Below are 22,601 nucleotides of genomic sequence, written 5' to 3'. Positions count from 1 at the left end.
GACAGACAGACAGACAGACAGACAGACAGACAGACAGACAGACAAAAATTTTAAAAACGTGTGATTCAGTTATGGTATCGTTCAAATAACCATATGACCTTAATATGTGGTAGTTATTTCGAAATTACAGACAGACACTCCAATTTTATTTATAAGTATAGATACTAGTTGACCGGCCCCAGCTTCGCACAGGGAGCCTATCTATTCCATAGACAAAATATGGGTGGTATTATGGAACAGGTAGACTCCCTGTGCGAAGCCGGGGCGGGTCAACTAGTTATGACTAAGAGTCTACTTTCTACTAAGCTATTATACTGATCGCGATCGTTATGCTGTTACCCGTTGAGGAGTTCCAGCCTCTATTTCCGAAACTGTTCATCAGATCTTCACCAACCTTACATGGTACCAACCTGACAGTACTATACCTTTGTAAAAAAAAAGAATTGTGAAAATCGGTTTAAATTTGACGGAGTCATTGAGTAAAATCGATAAAAAGTTTGATCCTGTATCTCGAAGAATCCTTAATTTTTTTGGAATGAAAACTACCCTATATATTAACCCGGAGCACTTTCAGTGCACCTTTCATTTAGATCCATTCAGTAGTTTTCGCATGATGCGCGTACAGACAGATAGACTGACAGATAGACAGACAGACAAAAATTCTAAAAAAAATTGTTTTGGGATCTATATCGATAATAATACTTTCTGCGATTAAAATTTTCAAAATATATCAAATGTACAGAAATCGTCCAGTTACAGTTTTATTCTAAGTATCCAAGATTACGTTCTAGTATTGAGTGAGCTGGACATGTGTAAATTAAAGTATTTGAAGTATTGAGTAAGGTAAAAGTAAAAAAAACTGTGTGATACTTAAAAATTATTTCTGACTGTTTGTGCGAAACAAAACAAGATTCACGAAATGAGTTCGCGTGATCGTGATGCCGGCAGAAAAATTGAGTCAGGTAGTTCAAAAAGGAAACGAGGTATCAAAAGAAAGCAGGTAAATCTACGTGGATCTTTCGTCTTATCATTCGTTAGATTATTGCGCTTTAATTAAAGATTTTAGTTCCAGGAAAAGCCATTTACCTATATCAATTTTAAAATTTATCATCTCTGTATTTGTTAATTTTGAAAATCTTTCAATGTAAAATATTTTAAAACTCTATTTATTTGTATAACTTTAGCATTTCTCCTCAAACATGAAAAATACCTAAACAAACAAACAGACCTACTTTCGCATCACATACTTTTCACGAAGAACAAACTAGGGCCTCGCAAGACCTGCCGCCCGGAGCCTCGCAATGGCTAAGACCGCCTCTGGGATTCGGCAAATAGTTCATGATATTGCGAATTGTGCGGCCGGTGGTAATCGTATCGTACCGCACATTCGCGCTAATCCGAATGGTTGGTGCGAATATAGGTTTTATGAATCCCCGCGGGAACTCATTGTTTTCCGGGATAAACAGATGTAACCAGAACGCTATCACAAACGAAGACAGGTGATAAGTACTGATGATTACTGATAAAATACCTTACAAAGCTACAAAAAAGAAAATTAAAAACCCTATATTTTTTGAAAGTTTATAATACACTGCAAATAAAACATCTGACTGACGCTAGAGGTACGAACGAACGTTGCATAAGTAGGGCACTTGGAGTCAATTGACACGAATTTTGCACGATATACATTGCGGGTTTGAGAAACTGTATCGTAAAATTGCCCGAACTCAAATCGTTTGCGGAATCTCGATAATGGGGCCGTACCATAAGAAAGTCAGTTAATGCATGTCCATAGCTTTCATAATTTTTCCACCTGAAATATCTTTTTTAAAGTTACACACTTTTTTGTTAAGGCAACCAAAGATATACTACTGGCCTGAAACAGAGGATGCAGAATGGTACACTAGGCCACAGCGTCAACGCAGCTGATGCTTTGGCAGCGGCCGGCAGGCAGCTGGACTTCGCAGCTGAACCGAAAGATGACAGGGAAATACTGTTACACAGAGAACACAGTATCAAAGACTTAGCGCAGAGGTTGACGAGCTCCGTGAGCCCTTCCACAGAAGAGAAGCCGCTGAGGGTGTCGGACATGGCAGGTATTGTGTCGAAAGCCAAAGAAGAATTAGCCAAATCGAAATCTAAAGGTAAGCACAATTTTTGTTTTTTGAATTTAATGTTTTCAGGGTTCATGTATGAATCTGTGATTTTCTCATTCCAAACATAATAATAAATTAAGGTATTTAGCATCTATTCTGTATAAACATTGATCTTGGAAGCGCCACCCTGCATAAATAACAAAAAGCAATCGTTCATCTTCGGTACTTATGAATAATTCAAAATTATACGCTCGCTTCGCTCGCGCTTCTTACTCCAAGCTAATAATGTACTTTTAATGGTATAGAAAAAAATCTCTCAAAGGGTAGTAAAATACGTGACTCTTAAGAAATCTATATGTAATATGTAAGCTCAAAAAAAGTTAAGTAATTTATAAAATATGGAATTCAGTAATTTTAAATACTATTTTGCGATTATGATACTTTTAAAAGATTATAACATATTATTGTTTTTGTAATTATTATAAACTAGCCGATGCCCGCGACTTCGTCCGCGTGGATTTAGGTTTTTTGGAATCCCGTGGGAACTCTTTGATTTTCCGGGATAAAAAGTAGCCTATGTGCTAATCCTGGATATTATCTATCTACATTCTAAATTTCAGCCAAATCCGTTCAGTAGTTTTTGCGTAAAGGAGTAACAAACATACACACACACACACACACACACACACACACACACACATACAAACTTTCGCCTTTATAATATTAGTGTGATAATTATTCCAATAATAATTTCACATAACATTTTCAAGAAATTATTTTGTAAAACTAAAATAAGTAAAGGGCGTTACATACGGAAAGTTTTTTTTCATGCCGGACGGAACGGGACGACTTCTTGACAAAGTTTCATATAAAAAATGTATAGCGATAACGTCACGTCCGTTTTTTAACCCCCGACCCAAAAAGAGGGGTGTTATAAGTTTGACGTGTGTATCTGTGTATCTGTGTGTCTGTGTATCTGTGTATCTGTGTATCTGTGTATCTGTGTATCTGTGTATCTGTGTATCTGTGTATCTGTGTATCTGTGTATCTGTCTGTGGCATCGTAGCGCCTAAACGAATGAACCGATTTTAATTTAGTTTTTTTTGTTTGAAAGGTGGCTTGATCGAGAGTGTTCTTAGCTATAATCTAAAAAAATTGGTTCAGCCGTTTAAGAGTTATCAGCTCTTTTCTAGTTTTCTTGTAGAAAAGAAGGTTAGATAACCGTTAGGTTCATAATATTATGTCAATAGACAAATGTCAAGCTGTCAAGATGGACGTTGCCTAAATACATAATTATTTATTTGAAAATGATGTTTTGGAAAACTCAAATACTTTGGATCGTCGGGGGTGTTATAAATTTTTAATTTACACTTGTAACGTATTGTTATTATCAGCTCTATCCAATAGCAGTTCAAGAAATCCCTTTCCGTTTGAATAATTTTAGACTATTACTGAACAATATCCAGAAAATTCAAATTCATTTATTGCAGTCATATAATTATGTAGGTACATAGTACATACCTACGTTAAATAAATGGCATACAAAATTGGCACATTTTTACCGACTAATCTCTATCGCGCCTCCTTCAAGCTACTTTTTAGTGGTGAAGTGCTGATTTTTGGTTTAGCACACAAAAGTCATAAAACAAAAAAAGATAAGAACATAATATACGGAATATTTATCAATGGTCTATGAATATACAGTACTACAACTAAAAAGAGGGTAGGCAGTAGGCACATGAAAATACGCTGGGTAGGTTAATAATTTGCGGCGGCTCAAAGTAACGTAGGCTAACGTGATGCAAATATCATGAAGTGATAATCACTATTGTATTTATTACAATATTATTTATATATAGTGTTTTAAGATAAGTTTTTGAGTTCGTGGTGTAAAAACTGATTGGGTTTGCCGAAAAACGCAAAGATGGAAGGTAAATTTTGTTAATCTATTGTGCATATTGTTAACAATTTATTTTGATTTTCAAACATCGAACTATCAGGTGCGTATACCTACTACTTTTAAAAATTGAATTTGTCGAGTGGCTTCTTCCGTCATGTCATGCTTCCTTGTCCTATAAGAACCAAATGGTTGGACACACAGTGATGGCAAGAGATCAGACGGTATGACTCTTGCCCTGTGAAAGCCAGGAAGGTCGCTTTTGTGGAATGCCACGTGTGTGAACTGTGAATACAATGGCGCTACATGACATGCTGGTGACAAATTATTGTGTTCATACGATATATAGATGTGCAGGTCAATCTAATAAAAGCAGAGATTAGTTACATTTATATTTATTACAAGTATTACTTAGCAGTGCCTATACTTAACTACCTACCTAAGTTTAAAAAAACCGGCCAATTGCGAGTCAGACTCGTGCACCGAGGGTTCCGTACTCGGGGTTTGTTCCGACATTTTGCACGATAAACTAAATCTATTATGCCTAAAAATAAATAAAAATCGGTTTTAAAATGTAAAGATAAAGCCCTTTCATAATAATATGATACCCTATTTGGTATAGTTATCTTACTTTGAAAATTGAAAATATTATTGATTTGTAATTAAACACATTTTAATATATTTTTTGTGATGTAACCACATTTTCACGGTTTTCGGATTTTTGCCTTTACTTTTGATATAAGTACCTACCTACGTACCTACTTACCTACCTGACAAATTTCATGATTCTAGGTCAACGGGAAGTACCCTATAGGTTTTGATTCTCTTGACGGGTTTGACAGACATGACAAACAAACAACGAAGCGATAGATACCTTATCCTGTGTGTTCCTAATCTTTTCTCTAGAGATAGGGAACCCTAAAAAGCTTTTAAAGAGTCATTCATGATATTACGGAAAAAATAGGTAAATCTTTAAAAGGGTTTAGACAAATAAAATGAACCCACCAAGTGCGCGTCGGACTAGTGTACGGTGGGTTCCGTACCTTGAAATAATTCGTGTATTTGTTTTGTTGCTATCCAACTGCAAAAGCAAAGTAATGATTGCAAAAAAATATTTTTTTTTAAATAATTATGATAAGTAGGTAGGTACATATTTACTTTACACATTTATTTTGGTTGCAGAAATCATAAAAAGCCCCGCTATTGAAATTAGCCCTAAAATACACGACATCAAAGTATCCGAAAACGATCTACACTGGGAAGAATTGAGGAAAGGATGCCTAAACAGAGAATTCCACCTTTGCGATTTAGACTTTTCGGACCTTAAATACGACTCCGATGACGATGCCGTGTTTCCAGCAATCAACGCTTCCAACGGACCACCTCCCCCTCCTCCTGGGATGCTCCCTCCTTTGGGAATTCCTCCTCCTTTACCCACATGTTTCTTAAGTTTACCAAAAAATTTGCCCAGTTCCTCAATTTCTTCGGAACTCTCGTGTGAATCAGCTAACTCCACGCTAAAGAAGAGTAAAAAGACTGTTAAATTATTCTGGAAGGAGATTCATGAGAATCCTTTACCGACACCCGTCAAGGCAAAGGTTGGTGGGTCGATATGGGACGACCTTCCCGAAGTAAATCTCGATACAGCCTCCTTGGAACATCTGTTTGAATCGAGAACAAACGATTTAATTATTAAGGTAAACGTTTTATTTATTTGGAGATTTGAATTTCTCATAATTTAAAGGGGTTCGAAAATTAATGCCCCTATGGTCCGGCTGCCATTTTGATTTTTCACAAAAATGTTGCAGATGGAATCTGTTTACATCTTGGTTTACATCAATAATAGAATATATCTAGATAATCAAAAATAGAAGTCATTGTTGTCGAAAAAATCGTAAGTCTATGGTTGTGACATCGCCGGTTACAAAGATATATTATTTAATTGATTTTTGTGATACCTCTACTCAATGGATAGGTACCGTCATAATGCTACGCTGCCATCTTGATTTTCTATTTTTAACCCCGACCCAAAAAGAGGGGTGTTATAAGTTTGACGTGTGTATCTGTGTGTCTGTGTATCTGTGCATCTGTCTGCGGCATCGTAGCTCCTATACTAATGAACCGATTTTAATTTAGTTTTTTTGTTGGAAAGGTGGCTTGATTGAGAGTGCTCTTAGCTATAATCCAAGAAAATCGGTTCAGCCGTTTAAAAGTTATCAGCTCTTTTCTAGCTACTGTAACCTTCACATGTCGGGGGTGTTAAAAATTTTTAATTTACACTTGTTTAAAACAGTGTTGAAACTTAAACTAATGAAAATAAAATAAGTGGTTATATCATAGGTACCTACATCATAATATTATAATATTTTTATTTTAACTTACCTACATACTTACCGTTTCTTTATAACTTTTCAACAAAATCCTATGAGCATTGTTAACGAAATTGGTGATTTAAACTTAAATTACTTATTATGTTTCGTGGTCATCTGTAATCTGCATCGATGTGATCTGTTTCAATTTACAAAGCATTCAAGGTGCGAGATTTATTTTGAAAAAAATCAAAATGGTGGTTGGCCATAGGCCACGCTCTATCATTGATTACATACTAAAATTTTCGAACCCCTAACATACTACTATTATAGAGACGTTTGGGCTGGAGATTGATCAACTGCAGAAGATATAATATGATGTCGTCAAATAGACATCCTGGAAAATCTGGCTAAGTGCAGGTACCATTACTAAATCTTGTTTAATTGTTTCGTTTCATGTGGCGTTTTTTCATCATTGGATTTCTACAGGAAGTGAGTAATGAATTTTAGCACGTGTTCTCTTTCGCTTTGATTTCTTGGTTTCAATACACAATCATGTGTGTGTGGTAACTGCCTTGAAGTGGTTAACCCGTTCGTCTGCGGATGACGAGGTCATGTGCCCCGGGCCATAGCCCCTATTACCCCTAGGGTACCTCACCTCTTACCTATTTATCAATTTTGTTCGACCCAAGGCAAAAAATAAACACGTAGGTACCTAAGGGGTGAATATGACGGCAATAAGGGCCATGACTCAGGGCGGCAGACAGCGCTTGGTCAACTTTGGGAGTCTTTCATAATCATTATCTATCTTTTATTTCACAGCTTTTCGACATGATTTGCCATAAAAAAAATTAGTTAAACAAAACTATCATTATATTTCCTGCATATTTTACCCTGCTTCATGCATCAATCTCTTGTATTTTGCCATCTTAATATACACGCTTGGTTTGCCTTTAAAAGATCACCACAGTCATAAGGCAGCCTTTTCACCCTAGCACAATTGTTTTCCTTCTTGCTAACTCCCGACCGAAAAAGAGTTTGCCTTTATTTACGTGATTTTTCTTGTTCCAGAAACTTATGGAACCAAAGAGAAACTTAATTTTGGACACGAAGCGCTCCAACGCGATCAACATAGCAATGAAGAAGCTGCCAACTCCGCAGACGATCAAAGTGGCCATCATGAAGATGGACGCAACGGTGATAGGCCGAGAGGGTATCGAGAAGCTGTTGACCATGCTGCCTACCCAAGAGGAGAAGGTCAAGATACAGGAGGCCCAGGTCAGTCGGAGTAATCTGTTATAACCAAATTCCGCAATCAATTTCGGACTTGCCTTTACACAAGTTTAAAAAATCGATTAAAACTACGCTCCTGGGAAAAGGATATTTTACAATCGAAGGTTATGTGAATTATAAAAAAGCGTGGATTTTACCTGCAGCTCGCTCCAGCAATGCGCGGGACTTCAATCACTTGTATACATGGCATATAATATTGTATATCAAATCTTTGAAAAGAGCAACCGCCGAGTTTCTTGCTGGTTCTTACAAGATACAAGATACAAGATTTTTATTTGCAGAAACATTTTTTGTTTACAGTTAGGTGTTATTAAATACATTGTAGAAATGTTTCACTTCTTCTCGGTAGGAAAGGCATTCCAAAAGAGTGGAAGACGATTTGGTTGCTTTTGACGATTCAACAGTACTTGTAAAAGTCTAATTGAATAAAAACATTTTGAATTTTAAAGCTACGGCGACGACCTCCTGGCGCTGTGGTAAGCGCTGTGAAATTTGGGAGGTCCCGGATTCAATTCCCCAGGGACAAGTTGGAAATCTATATTTTCTAAATAGTATTTGGTAGGGTTTGGTGGAAGGCTTTGGCCTTGGCTAGTTACCTTCCTAGCGGTAAAGCCGTGTCGCCAAAGAAACTGGAAACCAATCAGGGTTATGAGCTTAATTAAATTTCCATATCCCTTCCAAGTTAGCTCCCTTCCATCTTAGACTGTATCATCACTTACCATCTGGTAAAATCGCTGTCAGGGGCTAACTTGTATCAAAATAAAAAACCGACCAAGTGCCAATAATTTTTAAAAAAGGCTGGCGTCTTAAACACTAGGCTATTACCTTTTTTTAAATTTCTTTACAGTATGCTAATCCAGATCTACCCCTGGGTAGCGCGGAACAGTTCCTGCTTACCCTGGCTTCCATAAACGAGCTGTCTTCGAGACTGAAGCTGTGGGTGTTCAAGTTGGACTTTGACAACTTGGAGGTAATCAATTATTAGATACACCCATTACGAAAAAAAATTAAGAAATTCGATTATTTTTTAAAAGCTCACAATATATTTCAAATAAAATATCTAACTGACGCTAGAGGCCAACGAACGTTCTGTAAATAGGTTACTCGAAGTCAATGCCGCGTCGTAGGTGGGGACCGGAGTTTTGCACGCTATTCATTGCGGGTTTGAAAAATACTGAATCACTAAAACTACAAGATAAGGCAGATGGTTATTGGCATTGGATAGTATTAACGCTAATAAATTATTAGCTAGGTAGGTACACCGAAATACATCTAATTTTTTTGGAACTTTCCAGAAAGAAATAGCAGAACCTCTGATGGACCTGAAGCAAGGCATCGAGCTGCTGAAGGTCAATAAGACATTCAAAGTGATTCTGTCGACGTTGAGATCCGTGGGGAGTTTCCTAAACGGCAACCAGGTGAAAGGGTTCCGTCTGGAATACCTGTCGAAGGTCATGGAGGTGAAGGATACGGTTCAGAAGCATCCACTGCTGTACCACATCTGTGAAATGATTATAGAGAAGTTTCCAGATACGACAGACTTCTTCAGCGAGGTAAATTTAGTTCTACCACAGAATAAGCATCTTACCGCATTTCCTTAGTTTTTTTTATTTTTAATTCAGGTATAAGTTAGCCCTTGACTGCAATCTCACTTGGTGGTAATTGATGACACAGTCTAAGATGGAAGCGGGCTAGCCTAGAACGGGTATCCTTTGGTTTCTATACGCATCGTACCGGAACGCTAAATCGCTTGGCGGCACAGCTTTGCCCGTAGGGTCGTAACTAGCCAGGGCTGAAGCCTGCCACCAGAACAGAACAGTTTCAAAGCTCTACAAATCGCAGAAACCTTGGAGATAAGCGTTAGCGACGCAATTTGCCCATCGCTTTAGATCTTCTGGAGTTCGATTTTTGTGTTTAGGTGTGCAATGCACATATCTCAGAAAAGTTAAAGGTGTCTGTCTGTGACTCCCCGAATAAGAGACCGAAGTTATTACCTACCATTAGGCTCACCGCCAATAGGTGCCGCTATCCGTCCGTCCGTCTGTCAGCGGGCTGCATCTTGTGAACCGTAATAGGTAGAGAGTTGAAATTTTTACAGAATGTGTATATTTCTGTAGCCGCTTTAACAACAAACTGTAAAAATCTAACACAAAAAATATTCTAAGTGTTATTTCTTGTACAATAGCATGGAACCCTTCTTGTGCAAGTCTGACTAGCACTTGACCGGTTTTTATTTTGTTCTACTTAAATTATTTCTCGGTACAACTCCAGGTGGGTCCTGTCATCCGGGCATCGAAAGTAGACTTCGACGTCCTGAACGTGAATTTGATGAAACTGGAGACGGACTGCAAGGCATCCTGGGACCACATGAAGCGCGTCGCCAAACACGACGGCTCTCAGATCTTCAAGACGAAGATCAACGAGTTTTTGACAGATGCGGCCGAGCGCATCATATTGCTGACCCTTATCAAGAAGCGGGTCATGAGCAGGTAAGCTCTCTTATACTGTGAGGCGCTGATAAACCTGACCATTCACTGGGAACTCGACATATCTAGCATTCACGGTTTTATCGTCATAAAACTAACTTTATCGTGATAAAGATACTATCACTACTTTTAGATCTGTCAGTTTGATATTCACCCACTTTATTGGATCTTGTTCGAAAATATTTGTCAAATCATGATATGCGATGCGAAATCGGATGCGAATGATGTCTTTATACGCATTAATATTTGTATTTTATGTTTTTGGTTGTGTATTTGCATTGCGTATTTGTTTGATAGCATAATTGTTCTAATTTTAAGTGCAAGCGAATGTTTACAATACACCAAATACTGAACTCTCAGTAAATAAAGTCTGTAAGTATATATTTATTTTTGTATATCAAATATCGTCACATTACCGTGACGGGTGACACAAAAACAACTCTTCCCATTGTTACAGATACAACAAGTTCCTCCTTTACCTCGGGGTGCCTCCAATCGAAGCTCCGAAGACCAAACCAGCAGAGCTGTTGAAAGTCATCGCGGAGTTCGCGTTGGAGTATCGTACTACGAGGGAGAGAGTGTTGCAGCAGTTGGAGAAGAGAGCCAATCACCGCGAGAGGAATAAGACTAGGGGGAAGATGATCATAGACGTGAGTTTACCAGAGATTCTTACCGATCGTTTCTACTGGTGATAATTCCTTTGCTGAGCCCAAAGCCTCTCATCAAGAGTTGAGGGTGACGATCAAGAAGGTGGAAAGAGAGTAACAATCCCATATAACCCGATTTCGATTCCCAAGAAGACAATGCCTTTTGTGGATAGCGCTAACGTCGCTCTGGTGGGAACATTCCCCGCAGATCTCACTAGGTCTAATATCCATCTAAAGGGCAATCTGCCCAATACTGTTCCTTTCTGTGCTTAATACTTTTCTACAATTCGAGAAATTTAACTAAAGATCCCGTCTCACTTCGTTCCATCAAATGGATAATAGATCGATAAATCAAAGTTCTTTCTACCTTGTAAATTGTATGATTGTGTTGTTCAGGTGGGCAATTATTCGACCAAGAGCGGCGAGCATACAGCGGACAGCGCGTTGAAAGAACTATTAAAGAGCGATGCAGACGCCGACTTGCTAGCCGATAGACGCAAGCCACCGCCTAGTCTGCCCAAGTTAGTGCACCATCTTACGCTAGAGCTACTTATAAGAAAGTACCCTCAGTACGAGATTCGACTTCTTGCCTCACCAATTTTGATAGTATTCGAGAGTCGAAACAAAATAACGTCAAAGGACTAGTTAGTAGAAGTAGGTCCAAGTAAAAGCAAACTAATGATCCTTGATTTTTCAAAAATTCAGTACCATTTGATTTTAATTTCGCAACGTTTCCGCTTGGTGCGCTTTAAGTACTTATATGTACAAACTTGAGCATTAAAACGAGGTAATTAAGGGTCATTTTACTTTAACGCTAAAGTGTTCCGACTCTCAAATACTATCAACGTTAGTGAGATTCGTATCCTGAGGGAACTGAAAGAGACATTCTTGCTGCTCTTTGCACAGTAAACCAGGTCGTAGCAGCAGGGTCCTGCGCACTAGGTATGAGCTCCGTTGACGCGTAGCAAGTAACCTTAATGAGCACCGACGAACATACCCGACGCCGCTGCAGTATTGTCAGTTCCATCAGCATCTTGAGTGCATTATTATACTGACCACTGTATAACTCGATCGCGCTAAGTTTGCACCTCGCTGGAATGCGGCGCCTCACCCACTTCCCCGCGGTCGTCTTGTCGCGTCAGTACGGTTCGCATGCCGTACCTAAGCGTCAGTGAGACGTAATCGACGCGAGATGCAAACTTAGCTTACTTACACTTAGCTAAGTTGCTCGTGTAGAAAGAAATGCAGTAAGTTCTTATCGTAACTTACAATGGAGAGCTAACCCTATACAATGTATTATCTCTTACAGCGGAGAAGATGAGATCATAGAGAGCCTGGTGAGATGCGCCACTTCCAAACGAAGGCCGTTAGCTCGAGATCGTCGCCGCAACCGTCTAGCCGACCGCAAAAGCTGTAAGTACACATTACCACAAAAGAGAAACTAATAGAGTATGTCTTAGATAGTATATAGTGGCGGGAATGGTTTCACCACCACGGGAAATCGGCGAAGAAAATCTGACCTAAGATTAAATCAATACACTTTGACAACTTTTGATGTTTTTTCTGGCGATTTGATAAAATGCTATGCGAATTATTATTATATCAACAAAATGTATTAGAAGTAGGTATGATTATATTATCACACTAATATTATAAAGGCGAAAGTTTGTGTGTATGTGTGTGTGTGTATGTTTGTTACTCTTTCACGCAAAAACCACTTAACGGATTTGGCTGAAATTTCGAATGGTGATAGATAATATCCTGGATTAGCACATAGGCTACTTTTTATCCCGCAAAATCTAAGAGTTCCGACGGGATTTCGAAAAACCTAAATCCACGCGGGCGAAGTCGTGGGCATCGGCTAGTTAAGTATAATCAACAAAATGTATTAGAATGTATGACACAAAATAGATGGTTAAGAGGATGTTTCGATCGGTGCTTTCTTCATACAAACGTAGGAGGATAATCACTTAAAATGAAAATAAAGACAAGTACTATAATAATTATTAACGTTTGATTTACAGTGAATCGAACTCTAGACGGACACCAGTCTTGGCCCGGCACGCAGACCACTGATCAGTAAGTGAACTACCAATTAACAGGGTTCCGTACCTAAAAAGGAAAAACGGAATTATAAATTTAAATTGCCCCTACTGGGAATAGAACCCGAGAGCTCCCACTTATAAGTCCACAGCGCTCACTGCTGCGCCAGGGATATGGTCAAAAATAATGTCTGTTTTTAACCCCCGACCCAAGAAGAGGGGTGTTATAAGTTTGACGTGTGTATTGTGTATCTGTCTGTGGCATCGTAGCTCCTAAACTAATGAACCGATTTTAATGTAGTTTTTTTTTTTTGTTTGAAAGGTGGCTTGATCGAGAGTGTTCTTAGCTATAATCCAAGAAAATCGGTTCAGCCGTTTGAAAGTTATCAGCTCTTTTCTAGTTACCTACTGTAACCTTCACTTGTCGGGTGTGTTATAAATTGTTAATTTACACTTGTTCTATTTCAGATCACCACAGGAAGTGCAACAAAGATTATAGATAGATACCTAGTATTAAATTTTGTTGACCTAAGTAGGTATCATATTTTACGTTATCGAATAACGAATCTCATTAAAGTAGGTATTTAGGCACCTAATTGAACGTACCTACAAAAAGTTAATTTTTATTTACCCTTAAGTAAGTACCTATTACTTTTTTAGTTAACGATATTCCTGTACAACGTATACAATCAATGTACAGCTGGTAATTATTTAAAAGTTAATAAAGCTCCCAAACTATGCATAAACCATTAGGTAGGTACTTGGTACATAATACAATACTAATTATGGCAGTTTTTAGGAACTTTAATAAGTAGCTAGGTATTCAATTAATTACCTAGCACTAAAAATCAGTTTTTATAATAATCTTGAAATCACGCGGTACATACTCGTAGGTACGCATTCGATTTTCTCGGCTGAGGTGTAGTTATAGAGCGTACGCAGAGTTAACTATGGCGTAAATACTTCTTTGCTTAGACTTAAGTTTTAGTTAAAACGAGAAACGATCTATGGTATAGACCTCAGCTTTCAAAAATTCAAAATCCAAAATATATTTTTTATTCAATTAGACTTTTACAAGTTCTTTTGAATCGTCAAAAGCATCTACCACTGGTTCGGAATGCCTTTCCTACCGAGAAGAACCAGCAAGAAACTCGGCGGTTGCTCTTTTTGTTCGGACGTAGCATTTTGTTTCTAGCATCATATGAATAAGGTATATTATTCTGCTCATCCGAATTCCAATGCAATTAAGGTGCGAAGTCCATATTACTTAATAAGTCGTGGTGCTCTGGGGCTCTGAATGACGTTCAAAGCGGGCTTTGATTGGTCGTTCCTCGCACCAGATTGCGTTGCGACATCATCGCAGTAATGTGTCTTTAACTTGAGAAGTTCCAGTACTCGACAGGAAAGATTACGCATCGAACTTTAGAAAGAGATTATCGACAGCTTCTGCTTCGTAGAGCGTCGTCTCTGTCACTCTATTTAAATGTATGGTTCCTGACTTGTCAATCTCAATGACAGAGATAAGGAAGCTGCCAACTATCTCGTTCTAAAGTTCCATGTGTAATCTTTCCTACGGGTACACACCGGTGTAGCACCGCTTTCGTATGGTGCGTTCTCAAAAATGGTGATTGAAAAATGAACGAAATAATCACGGCAATTGAGCTTATATTTGTCTTTTTAATTTGTTACACTTACTTTGTATATTTTTGTACGGAAAACTATCTGTTAGAACTTAAATTACAGTTAACATTTTTTAATTCATAAAATAACATGAGTCTGTTTAAATTCATCAAACTACGCTGTCGATGCGCTCGAGTGATGTAGCGCGTATAAGTTTATCGGTACCGTTGAATTTAGAAGAGATCGGTACAATCCTAATATTATAGGAATAACTGTTCCACTTTCAAAATGTTGTATGAAAATTGATTTTCACAGATTTTTTAATACCCGTATGAAGTCGTAGGTGCTCGCATTTCTTTATAATAAGTATAGTGAATATTTGTTTAAGTTTAACGAATCAAAAATATACCTACTGAAGACTTTTCTACTCTTGACTGTGTCGAGACATGTCGGTATGTTGTGTTTTTCACTTTCTTTTTTCTGAGATATTTATCATTTTGTAAAGGAATATCTGTACAAATAAAAACTATAACACGACCTGTTGTTTTATTTTATTTTAAAGTGCATGACACGGTCTACCCGCGAAATTCAATTTTAATTTAGTTTTTCGCTATTTGTAAACTATTACGACAAAGAAGGCTTATGGCATTTTAATTGCGCCAATTGCAGTATCATCCTCACAGGTTTATATAAAAATCTTGACTTGAAAGGGTCCAGTTTAAGAAATGTCTATATAAAATGACATATCTATGATAAAATGATAGTCATTAGGTCTTCACCAAACAAAAAACAATTATCTAAATCGGTTCATACTTGGCGGAGTAATCGCGTAACAAACATACAAAAAAAAACATACCTTCGAATTCAGAACCTCCTCCTTTTTTGAAGTCGGTTAAATAATAATTGGTTAATGGCATGGAACCATGGTAAATTGTAATAAATTGCAAAAAACCAAATTTTTGAATTTCGTGGGCCGAACCGTGTAATGCACCTTCATAGTCATTGTCATCCTATGACGTACGATCACTACGATCCAACAAGGCTCTCTTGGCGCGTGGCCAAAATTAGAACTAACGCCGCAATCTTGTGAAGTGTCAATGTCATACTGCCCCATAGAGATTTAATCTATGGATTTAATTGTTCATTGGTCTCAGGTCTGTGTATCCTCTATAATCTGTGGTAATGCCACTTCATTTTGTTTTACTTACCAACGTACTTATACTGTGAAAATTGGAGTTAAAAATTAGTTTTATATCATAAAAGGTAATTTTTTGCTATATTAACTAGTATTTTAATACCTTTACCTAATGTACTGTGAATAAAGTAATTTGCTTGACGCGTTCTAATTTCTAAAAATCAGATAACCACGCCCATGTAAACGGTGAAAACGATCAAATAAAACGGCTTCTTTAACTCCCATTATTCCCTACTTCTATCGGGATGGATCCATCCGGCATATCCATTCCATACTCATAAATGCTGACGGCATTCTGTTTGGTGGTTTTCTCTGTTTAACCGCTTAACGGACGACGTTTGGCACAGCTTTCGCTCTATCCTAGTGAGGCACTAGGACTTACGCCTAAGTCAGAATATCAAAAAATCTGAATTCACATAGACAAACTTCTTGGCATTAGCTTGTAAGATTTTGTTATTCAAACTAGTTTGCAAAAGGACAGAGAATAGATGAGTGTATTCTGAGTGTTATGTATACAAACATAGTTTGATTCGTTTTTAAACAACCAGTCAAAGATTTTTTTTTTGGATACTTTAAAAACTGTATGTGGTTTGTCAGGTTTGAGTAAAAATGTAAGAATTTTAAAAGTTTTGCCCCTAAACAATAATAATTAGTCCAATGATAGCACATTGAAAACCAGATCTTAGCCAGGCTTGTGCATTTAGTCTTTCTAGTTCTTAGTTGACTTATTGAGGATTATAGGATTTATTGCGATTTAAATATTTGAAGGGTCCTTTTTCTTTGGCAGGTATAAAAAGAAATGTCGGCAAATCAAACTCTCGCTTACTTTACAGGGAATGGGACCTACAAAGAAATAAACCCCATCCTCTCTAAAGTGGGAGATTTCACAAAGTTCTACGTAGTCATTGCCATCTGCTCTGTTTTTCTCGGACTGCTTATAATACTGAACGTTGTGTGCTGCTGTTCAAGATATTCTGAATACTGGCTGGATAGACATACAGGTATGGATAGCAATGTTTCCACTTACTATTTATGTTTCACCCTAGTTTCTTAGAAATTTGTCTCAAATTACCCTAAAAAAATGAATTCATAATACAGTTTAAGGGTGCATAGTAATAATTATTATTATTATAATATACTTTCACTCTTGAATCTTGTCATGAAGATGTTTGGTCATAGTTTTCTTGCAATTTCAAATTATAATATCTCTGTCTCATATATGAATAATTAATACAAGTCTAAAGTACAAATATATTAATAATATTGTGTGCCCTCATATTTATATGTAAATGACAGAATTATCAAATGAGATCTATTAAATTGGCCCTACTTTAGCTTATTAGTAGTGACTAATTATGCAATGCAGAATGGAAAACTTTCATTCTGACAAAAAATGTGTTCCTTTGGCTTTATTTTGTTAACAGCAGCACCAAAAAGTATATAAGCTTAAACATTATATTGTAAAACTTCTTGAACAGCCCACAAGGTTGTGTGTTACACTCTTACATTTTGTTTTTAACCCCCGACCCAAAAAGAGGGGTGTTATAAGTTTGACGTGTGTATCTGTGTGTCTGTGTTTCTGTGTATCTGTCTGTGGCATCGTAGCGCCTAAACAAATGAACCGATTTTAATTTACTTTTTTTTGTTTGAAAGGTGGCTTGATCGAGAGTGTTCTTAGCTATAATCCAAAAAAATTGGTTCAGCCGTTTAAAAGTTATCAGCTCTTTTCTAGTTTTCTTGTAGAAAAGAAGGTTAGATAACCCTTAGGTTCATAATATTCAAGTGTCAATTGACAAATGTCAAGCTGTCAAGATGGACGTTACCTAGATACATAATAATTATTTATTTGAAAATGATGTTTTGGAAAACTCAGATACTTTGGATCGTAGACGCGGAATAGTCCAAGAAAATCGGTTCAGCCGTTTGAAAGTTATCAGCTCTTTTCTAGTTACTGTAACCTTCACTTGTCGGGGGTGTTGAAAATTTTTAATTTACACTTGTAAAAAAAAGAGTTACTGGCTCTTCTCGGTAGAAATTGCTTATGAACCTATATAAGCTCCTGCTGGTTGATTGTGGAAAAACTGGATCAATCATTATTACATTCTCAATTTTTATGATGGGCTGAATTTATGATATTGCTGAACCAATGCATTGTAGCCAATAGTGAGAGAGCTTCAACCAATCAGAAATGATAGCGACCGTGACATTGTAGCTGTCATTTCACCGTAATACCTATCCACTGTTATTCATCAAAGTATAAAAACTTATGCATAATTTTCTTTTAAAAGGGAACCGCTGGATAGTGTCGATATGGTCAGCGACACCACACAAGCAGCCACCCTTGGACTTCACAGAACTTGAAAGTCAGTACCAGTATGTTCAGTATTCCTACCCTGAAGACCGCACAGAGTATCGCGAGGTCCCTGCCTCAGTTTCAAGGCAGCCTTTGACAGCATCACAGGAATATCTTGAACTACATAAAAGAGAGAGCGACATATAAATCCACTGCATAAAGTACTGTAGAATAAGTTGCACAAAAAGATTACATCACTAGAATATTTTACTCTAAAAGACTGCACAAATCCAATATGGCGTTCCTCATGATGTACCCAGCTGTAGCCATTCTATCTCTGTTTGTGTTGATGGTTATCATCCTGATACTGAGATTTGGTTCACGCTGGTGCAGGCTGAGACACACAACATTCGCAGATCAGGAGATTTGGAATGAGGAGGAAGCTTATGAGCAGAAAGTCTCATATGCCTGATGCATTTTAGGTTAGGTTGATGATGGTGCAAATTCCGTTGTAAACAATCTCTAAAGTAAACTAAAATAATGTTTTGTAGTGTCCCTTATCATTAGTTTATGCTAACAAACATGTTGTCATACTGGTTTTTGACAAAAGATGTATTATCATTGCTTCAGTCATATTTCCTCCCTTGTGTTAGAAAATAGTTAAGCAAGTTAGAGCTAAAAATACAAGTTTTATGTTTATCTGTCACAAAAGTTGTTTTTAGTGTAAATAAAATGGCAGTAATGCATACTACATAAGCTTACATAGACCTTGGTATAAATTATACACAGTATTACCCAATGTTTCCTGCACAAATGTGATAATGTATGTAACCTGCCAAATCACTTTAGAGATTGTCCACACCCAAATTGGCACCAATATATTAATTAATTTTGGGGTCGTGAACTGTCCAAAACTACCTACTGCCTTATTTTTAAAAGGCTGTTAAATTAATGGTGACTCAAAATGGTTAACGGCCAGAAGGATTTTTGTCTCTGTCATATGTATGGAATTCAATAACAGAGACAGCCCTATACTATTTCTTTGGATAGAGTATTAGTTGGTATGAAGTGATGACATTACTCATTATTTTAATAATAATATGTAAACTTTCATGAGTACCCAAAATTAAATAATATTTATAAATAATCACATATTTAATCCGTCTTAATTTCACAATTCCGTCCAATGGAACCTTTTTTACACAGTTATATTAACATAGTTTAAGATTTTTACTCTTTTATAGCTTGTAAGTGTGAAAGTGCATTGCTGTGTACACTTATTACTTATGTATTCAAAGTGTATAACTCATGTTACTTCTGGATGAAGTAGATTTGTAATGGTGTAAGAATTATTAAAATAGACTCAGTAGCTTGAGAGTTTATCAACTACAAACAAGACTGTCTTCTTTATAACATTGGGGTTATTCCACTTATCCCCCCTAAGCCAGGCATACTCAGAGACTCGAACTGGAATTCATTTCTGATATTTTATCCAACCTTTCCACTGCTCAACCTTATTCTTTGTTAAGATAAAAAATTATCGTTTCTGTTACTGGATTCAATAAAAGTCAAAAAAGACATTTCAAATAACAGAAATTGCCACAGAGCTAAATATTGCTGGAGACCTGGGTGGTACACTACCTATACTAAACTATACTAATACTTACTAATAAATAAAATTGAAGTGTCTGTCTGTAATTTCGAAATAACTGCTTCATATTCAGCTCGTATGGTTATTTGAACTGTACCATAACTGAATCACGTTTTTAAATTTTTTGTGTGTCTGTCTCTCTGTCAGTTTTAAAAACCTGTAATTCAGTTATGATACAGTTCAAATAACCATAATAATGAGCTTAACATTAAGTAGTTATTCCGAAATTGCAGACAGACACTTAAATTTTTTTTATTAGTATAGATTCACAGTATCACTATACATAAATAAAACAAAGGATAAAAAGATTGAGTATTGGAAAAGAATGTTAATCACAATTTAATGTGTTACTTAAGCTATGTTATGCTTAGCTATGTTTACAATTTTTACTTATAATATGTAAGTTCTTTCTATATTTATTTTTTGTGCTCTATATTATATATAAAAATAAATAATTGATTATATAAAGATGAGTGTATTTTTTTTAAAGTCAGTTACAAGTTAGCCTGTGACTGCAATCTCACCTGGTGATAAGTGATGATGGAGTCTAAGATAGAAGCGGGCTAACCTGGAAGGGGAATGGCAGTTTTTATTTAACCCATACACCTTTGGCTACTACACGGTATCGTACCAGAACGCTAAATAGCTTGGTGGCATGGCTTTGCTATTATAGTACGTACAGGTAAAATAGCATATTTTGGAGACAAAATATGTATATTAATGAAACTTTGGTCATAGCTTCATCTTGGCACTAGAAATGAGGATCTGCTGAGTCCATTAATGAATAAAAATACGTAACACTGCAATTTCATGATTTTTGTCTGTAAATACGGCAATCTGAAGTATCGAATACGGCAACTCTACTGTACGACAAGGACAAGGATCTTTTGATGATCTTTTGGAACTTGAATGCTTGAATGACATTGAAAAGGGGCCATAGTTGTAGAACAAAGGTTGCCAGCAAAAAAACTCAAATCCATATTAATATTATAAATAGGAAAGTGTGTCTGTCTGTCTGTCTGCTACCTTTTCACGGCCCAACAGTGTAACCGATTCTGACGAAAATTGGTACAGGGTTAGCTTATATCCCGGGGACAGACATAGGCTATTTTTTATCCCGGAAAATCAAAGAGTTCTCGCGGGATTCCTAAAGACCCGTCCACTTAACCGATTTGTATGTTTAATACCGAAGTAGCTTGCGTCCCTGTAATCGAAATAGGCATATCTTTATCTTGGATGATCAAACAGTTTCCACGGGATCTATAAAAGTCTCAATCCACGTTGACGAAGTCGCGGGCATCCTCTAGTTTAGAGAATATATTGAAAATCTAACAAATCTTGAAAACAGAGTAAGTTTTATCTTATTTTAACTGAATGAGAAATTATGAAAGCCACCCCTACTTCCACCGCGAAAAAAATAATAAAAACCATTGATATAGGTACTTGCAATCTATCATGTTTGCCTGCTCTAATACTATATTTGCGTCGTGCTAAATATAATTATAAGATGCAGACACATCTATGATATTATTATATTTATCGACAAGTTATGTATAAGGTATGGATCTATTATTTAAAAAAAACAGTGAAATTCAGATTTTTTTCAGATTTTACTTAGCAATACCACATACGCGCCAAAAGATCCTTGTCGCACATAGAGAATACATATATTCTCTTTGCTTCATGGCAACACTGGCGTCTACATACTCTTCTCTTTGTCGCAGCGTTGCCAGAATGTTACTTTTGTAACATTTTACGTTACTTTTGACCCCCTCATGTTTCCTCTATGTTACACGACTCAAAATGTTACTTTACGTTACTTTTAGGACTTCATAAAAATATTCAAATTTTTCCCAGCAAACCAAAAATAATCGTGAAACGGAACGCATCCAAAACAGTTTTCGTTTGTCGTAATTGGCCCATTTGTTAGTTTATTTCACTTTCTCTAAGTTATTGGTCTAAGTTCACTTTGTTTTGTAATTACTCTGTGATTAAAAAAGTGTTTTGTTTGTTTTTCTCTGTGACTCAACTTTGTTTTGGCCAAGTTTTGGCTAATAAAGTTATTCGTGGACTTCGTCTGTGGTGGCGTTTGCTGGCGCGCGTGTTGTGACTTTTTGGAGTGTTTTTTTGTTAGAAGTGGCCGGTTTTTGTGTTCTGCTAGTGTTTATTGGTGGTGGAACTGACCAAGGAACTGACTGGGAAGCACTCTAAAGGGGCGCCGCGTGTATGTTGGCGGGCGCCGGTACAGACGAAGTCCATTCTTATACATATAGTTTTCCTAACTTGTAAATAACTACAAACTTGACATTGGCTAATCAGTATAAAGCCAGTCGAGAGAAAAAAAAAAAGTTATTCGTTGCGGGGTAGTGATATTGTAGGTAGTTAGGTATCTAAGTACAAAAAAAAATTGTATCTTTATTTCGTCAAAATTCGAAAGTGATTGGTTTGTTCGTTATCCTTATCGACTGTGTATATGTGTTGCTAACACTACTTGCTTGGTAAGTAAATGTTGTATACAATGTAGTTTTAAGTAAATAAGTAAGTAGTTAACTAATTAGGGAATCAGTAATGCAAAAACAAAGTCATAGTATTTGCAACTGAAAGCAGTTCGTTTTTGTATTGACTGTCATCTTATTATTAAGTCACATTAGTTTCCAGAAGTTCATTTAGCTATTTACTACTTAGTTATTGTTGTAGGTAACTTCGGTTTTCTTTACAGGAATGAGAGCGAGCTGAGTAGATACCGGCCGGCGTAACCTAAAATTTGAGTTTTGCTATCGAATCTATCGATCTCTTTGCTGAGACCAAGGTAAGTAGTTAGGTACCTACCTAGTATTGTTCAGTTAACAAAACGAATTTGAAATTCCCGCGTAATTTTCTTCACTGCGTACCTACCTAGTGCGTTTTTTTTTATTCTCTCGTCTGGCTTTACAGAGATTAATCAATGTCAAGTTTGAAGATATTTTTAGGTTAGGGAAACTATATAAGTAAGGACATCGTCTGTGCCGGCGCTCGCCGACTTACGCACGGCACCCCTTTAGAGCGCTTCCCAGTTAGTTCCAGCATGGTTCT

At 36.9% G+C, this 22,601-nt stretch overlaps 3 protein-coding genes across 14 annotated transcripts in view; all 3 read left to right on the top strand.

The window, feature by feature from the left end:
* The window catches only part of LOC123880684 (FH1/FH2 domain-containing protein 3), a 95,437-nt gene extending 80,510 nt beyond the window's left edge, over positions 1–14,927 (top strand). For 10 of the 12 annotated variants that reach the window (XM_045928927.1, XM_045928925.1, XM_045928931.1 and 7 more), the window contains 12 exons: positions 1,854–2,144; positions 5,176–5,690; positions 6,792–6,794; positions 7,374–7,580; positions 8,443–8,565; positions 8,891–9,148; positions 9,867–10,084; positions 10,539–10,731; positions 11,125–11,249; positions 12,038–12,141; positions 12,753–12,807; positions 13,239–14,927. In XM_045928927.1, coding sequence (XP_045784883.1) covers positions 1,854–2,144; positions 5,176–5,690; positions 6,792–6,794; positions 7,374–7,580; positions 8,443–8,565; positions 8,891–9,148; positions 9,867–10,084; positions 10,539–10,731; positions 11,125–11,249; positions 12,038–12,141; positions 12,753–12,807; positions 13,239–13,269 — 2,123 coding nt within the window. In that variant the 3' untranslated portion in view covers positions 13,270–14,927. The remainder of the gene's footprint in view (positions 1–1,853; positions 2,145–5,175; positions 5,691–6,791; positions 6,795–7,373; positions 7,581–8,442; positions 8,566–8,890; positions 9,149–9,866; positions 10,085–10,538; positions 10,732–11,124; positions 11,250–12,037; positions 12,142–12,752; positions 12,808–13,238) is intronic. The other 2 variants (XM_045928926.1, XM_045928937.1) reach the window with 1 other exon arrangement.
* Positions 14,928–15,569: 642 nt separating this feature from the next.
* LOC123880713 lies at positions 15,570–18,085 on the top strand. The gene is made up of 3 exons (XM_045929000.1): positions 15,570–15,653; positions 16,373–16,586; positions 17,874–18,085. Exons 2-3 carry the CDS (start codon positions 16,385–16,387, stop codon positions 18,083–18,085), a joined length of 414 nt encoding a protein of 137 aa, XP_045784956.1. The 5' UTR covers positions 15,570–15,653; positions 16,373–16,384.
* Positions 18,086–18,173: 88 nt separating this feature from the next.
* LOC123880715 lies at positions 18,174–19,191 on the top strand. The gene has a single exon (XM_045929005.1). The coding sequence runs from the start codon at positions 18,174–18,176 to the stop codon at positions 18,348–18,350; it is 177 nt and encodes a 58-aa protein (XP_045784961.1). The 3' UTR covers positions 18,351–19,191.
* The last annotated feature ends 3,410 nt before the right edge of the window (positions 19,192–22,601 follow it).

Source organism: Maniola jurtina, chromosome Z (assembly GCF_905333055.1).
Source record: "Maniola jurtina chromosome Z, ilManJurt1.1, whole genome shotgun sequence".
NCBI lineage: Eukaryota > Metazoa > Arthropoda > Insecta > Lepidoptera > Nymphalidae > Maniola > Maniola jurtina.
Note: the sequence above shows the minus strand (reverse complement) of the source record. Positions and strands in the feature narration are given on the sequence as shown.

What these genes read in the sequence shown, in the direction of transcription:
- LOC123880713 (XM_045929000.1), top strand. Translation starts at nt 16,385, where the DNA reads ATGTCGGCAAATCAAACTCTCGCTTACTTTACAGGGAATGGGACCTAC. An exon ending in CTGGCTGGATAGACATACAG is followed by an intron (nt 16,587 to 17,873) that starts GTATGGATAGCA and finishes TTCTTTTAAAAG; the next exon opens with GGAACCGCTGGATAGTGTCG.
- LOC123880715 (XM_045929005.1), top strand. Translation starts at nt 18,174, where the DNA reads ATGGCGTTCCTCATGATGTACCCAGCTGTAGCCATTCTATCTCTGTTT.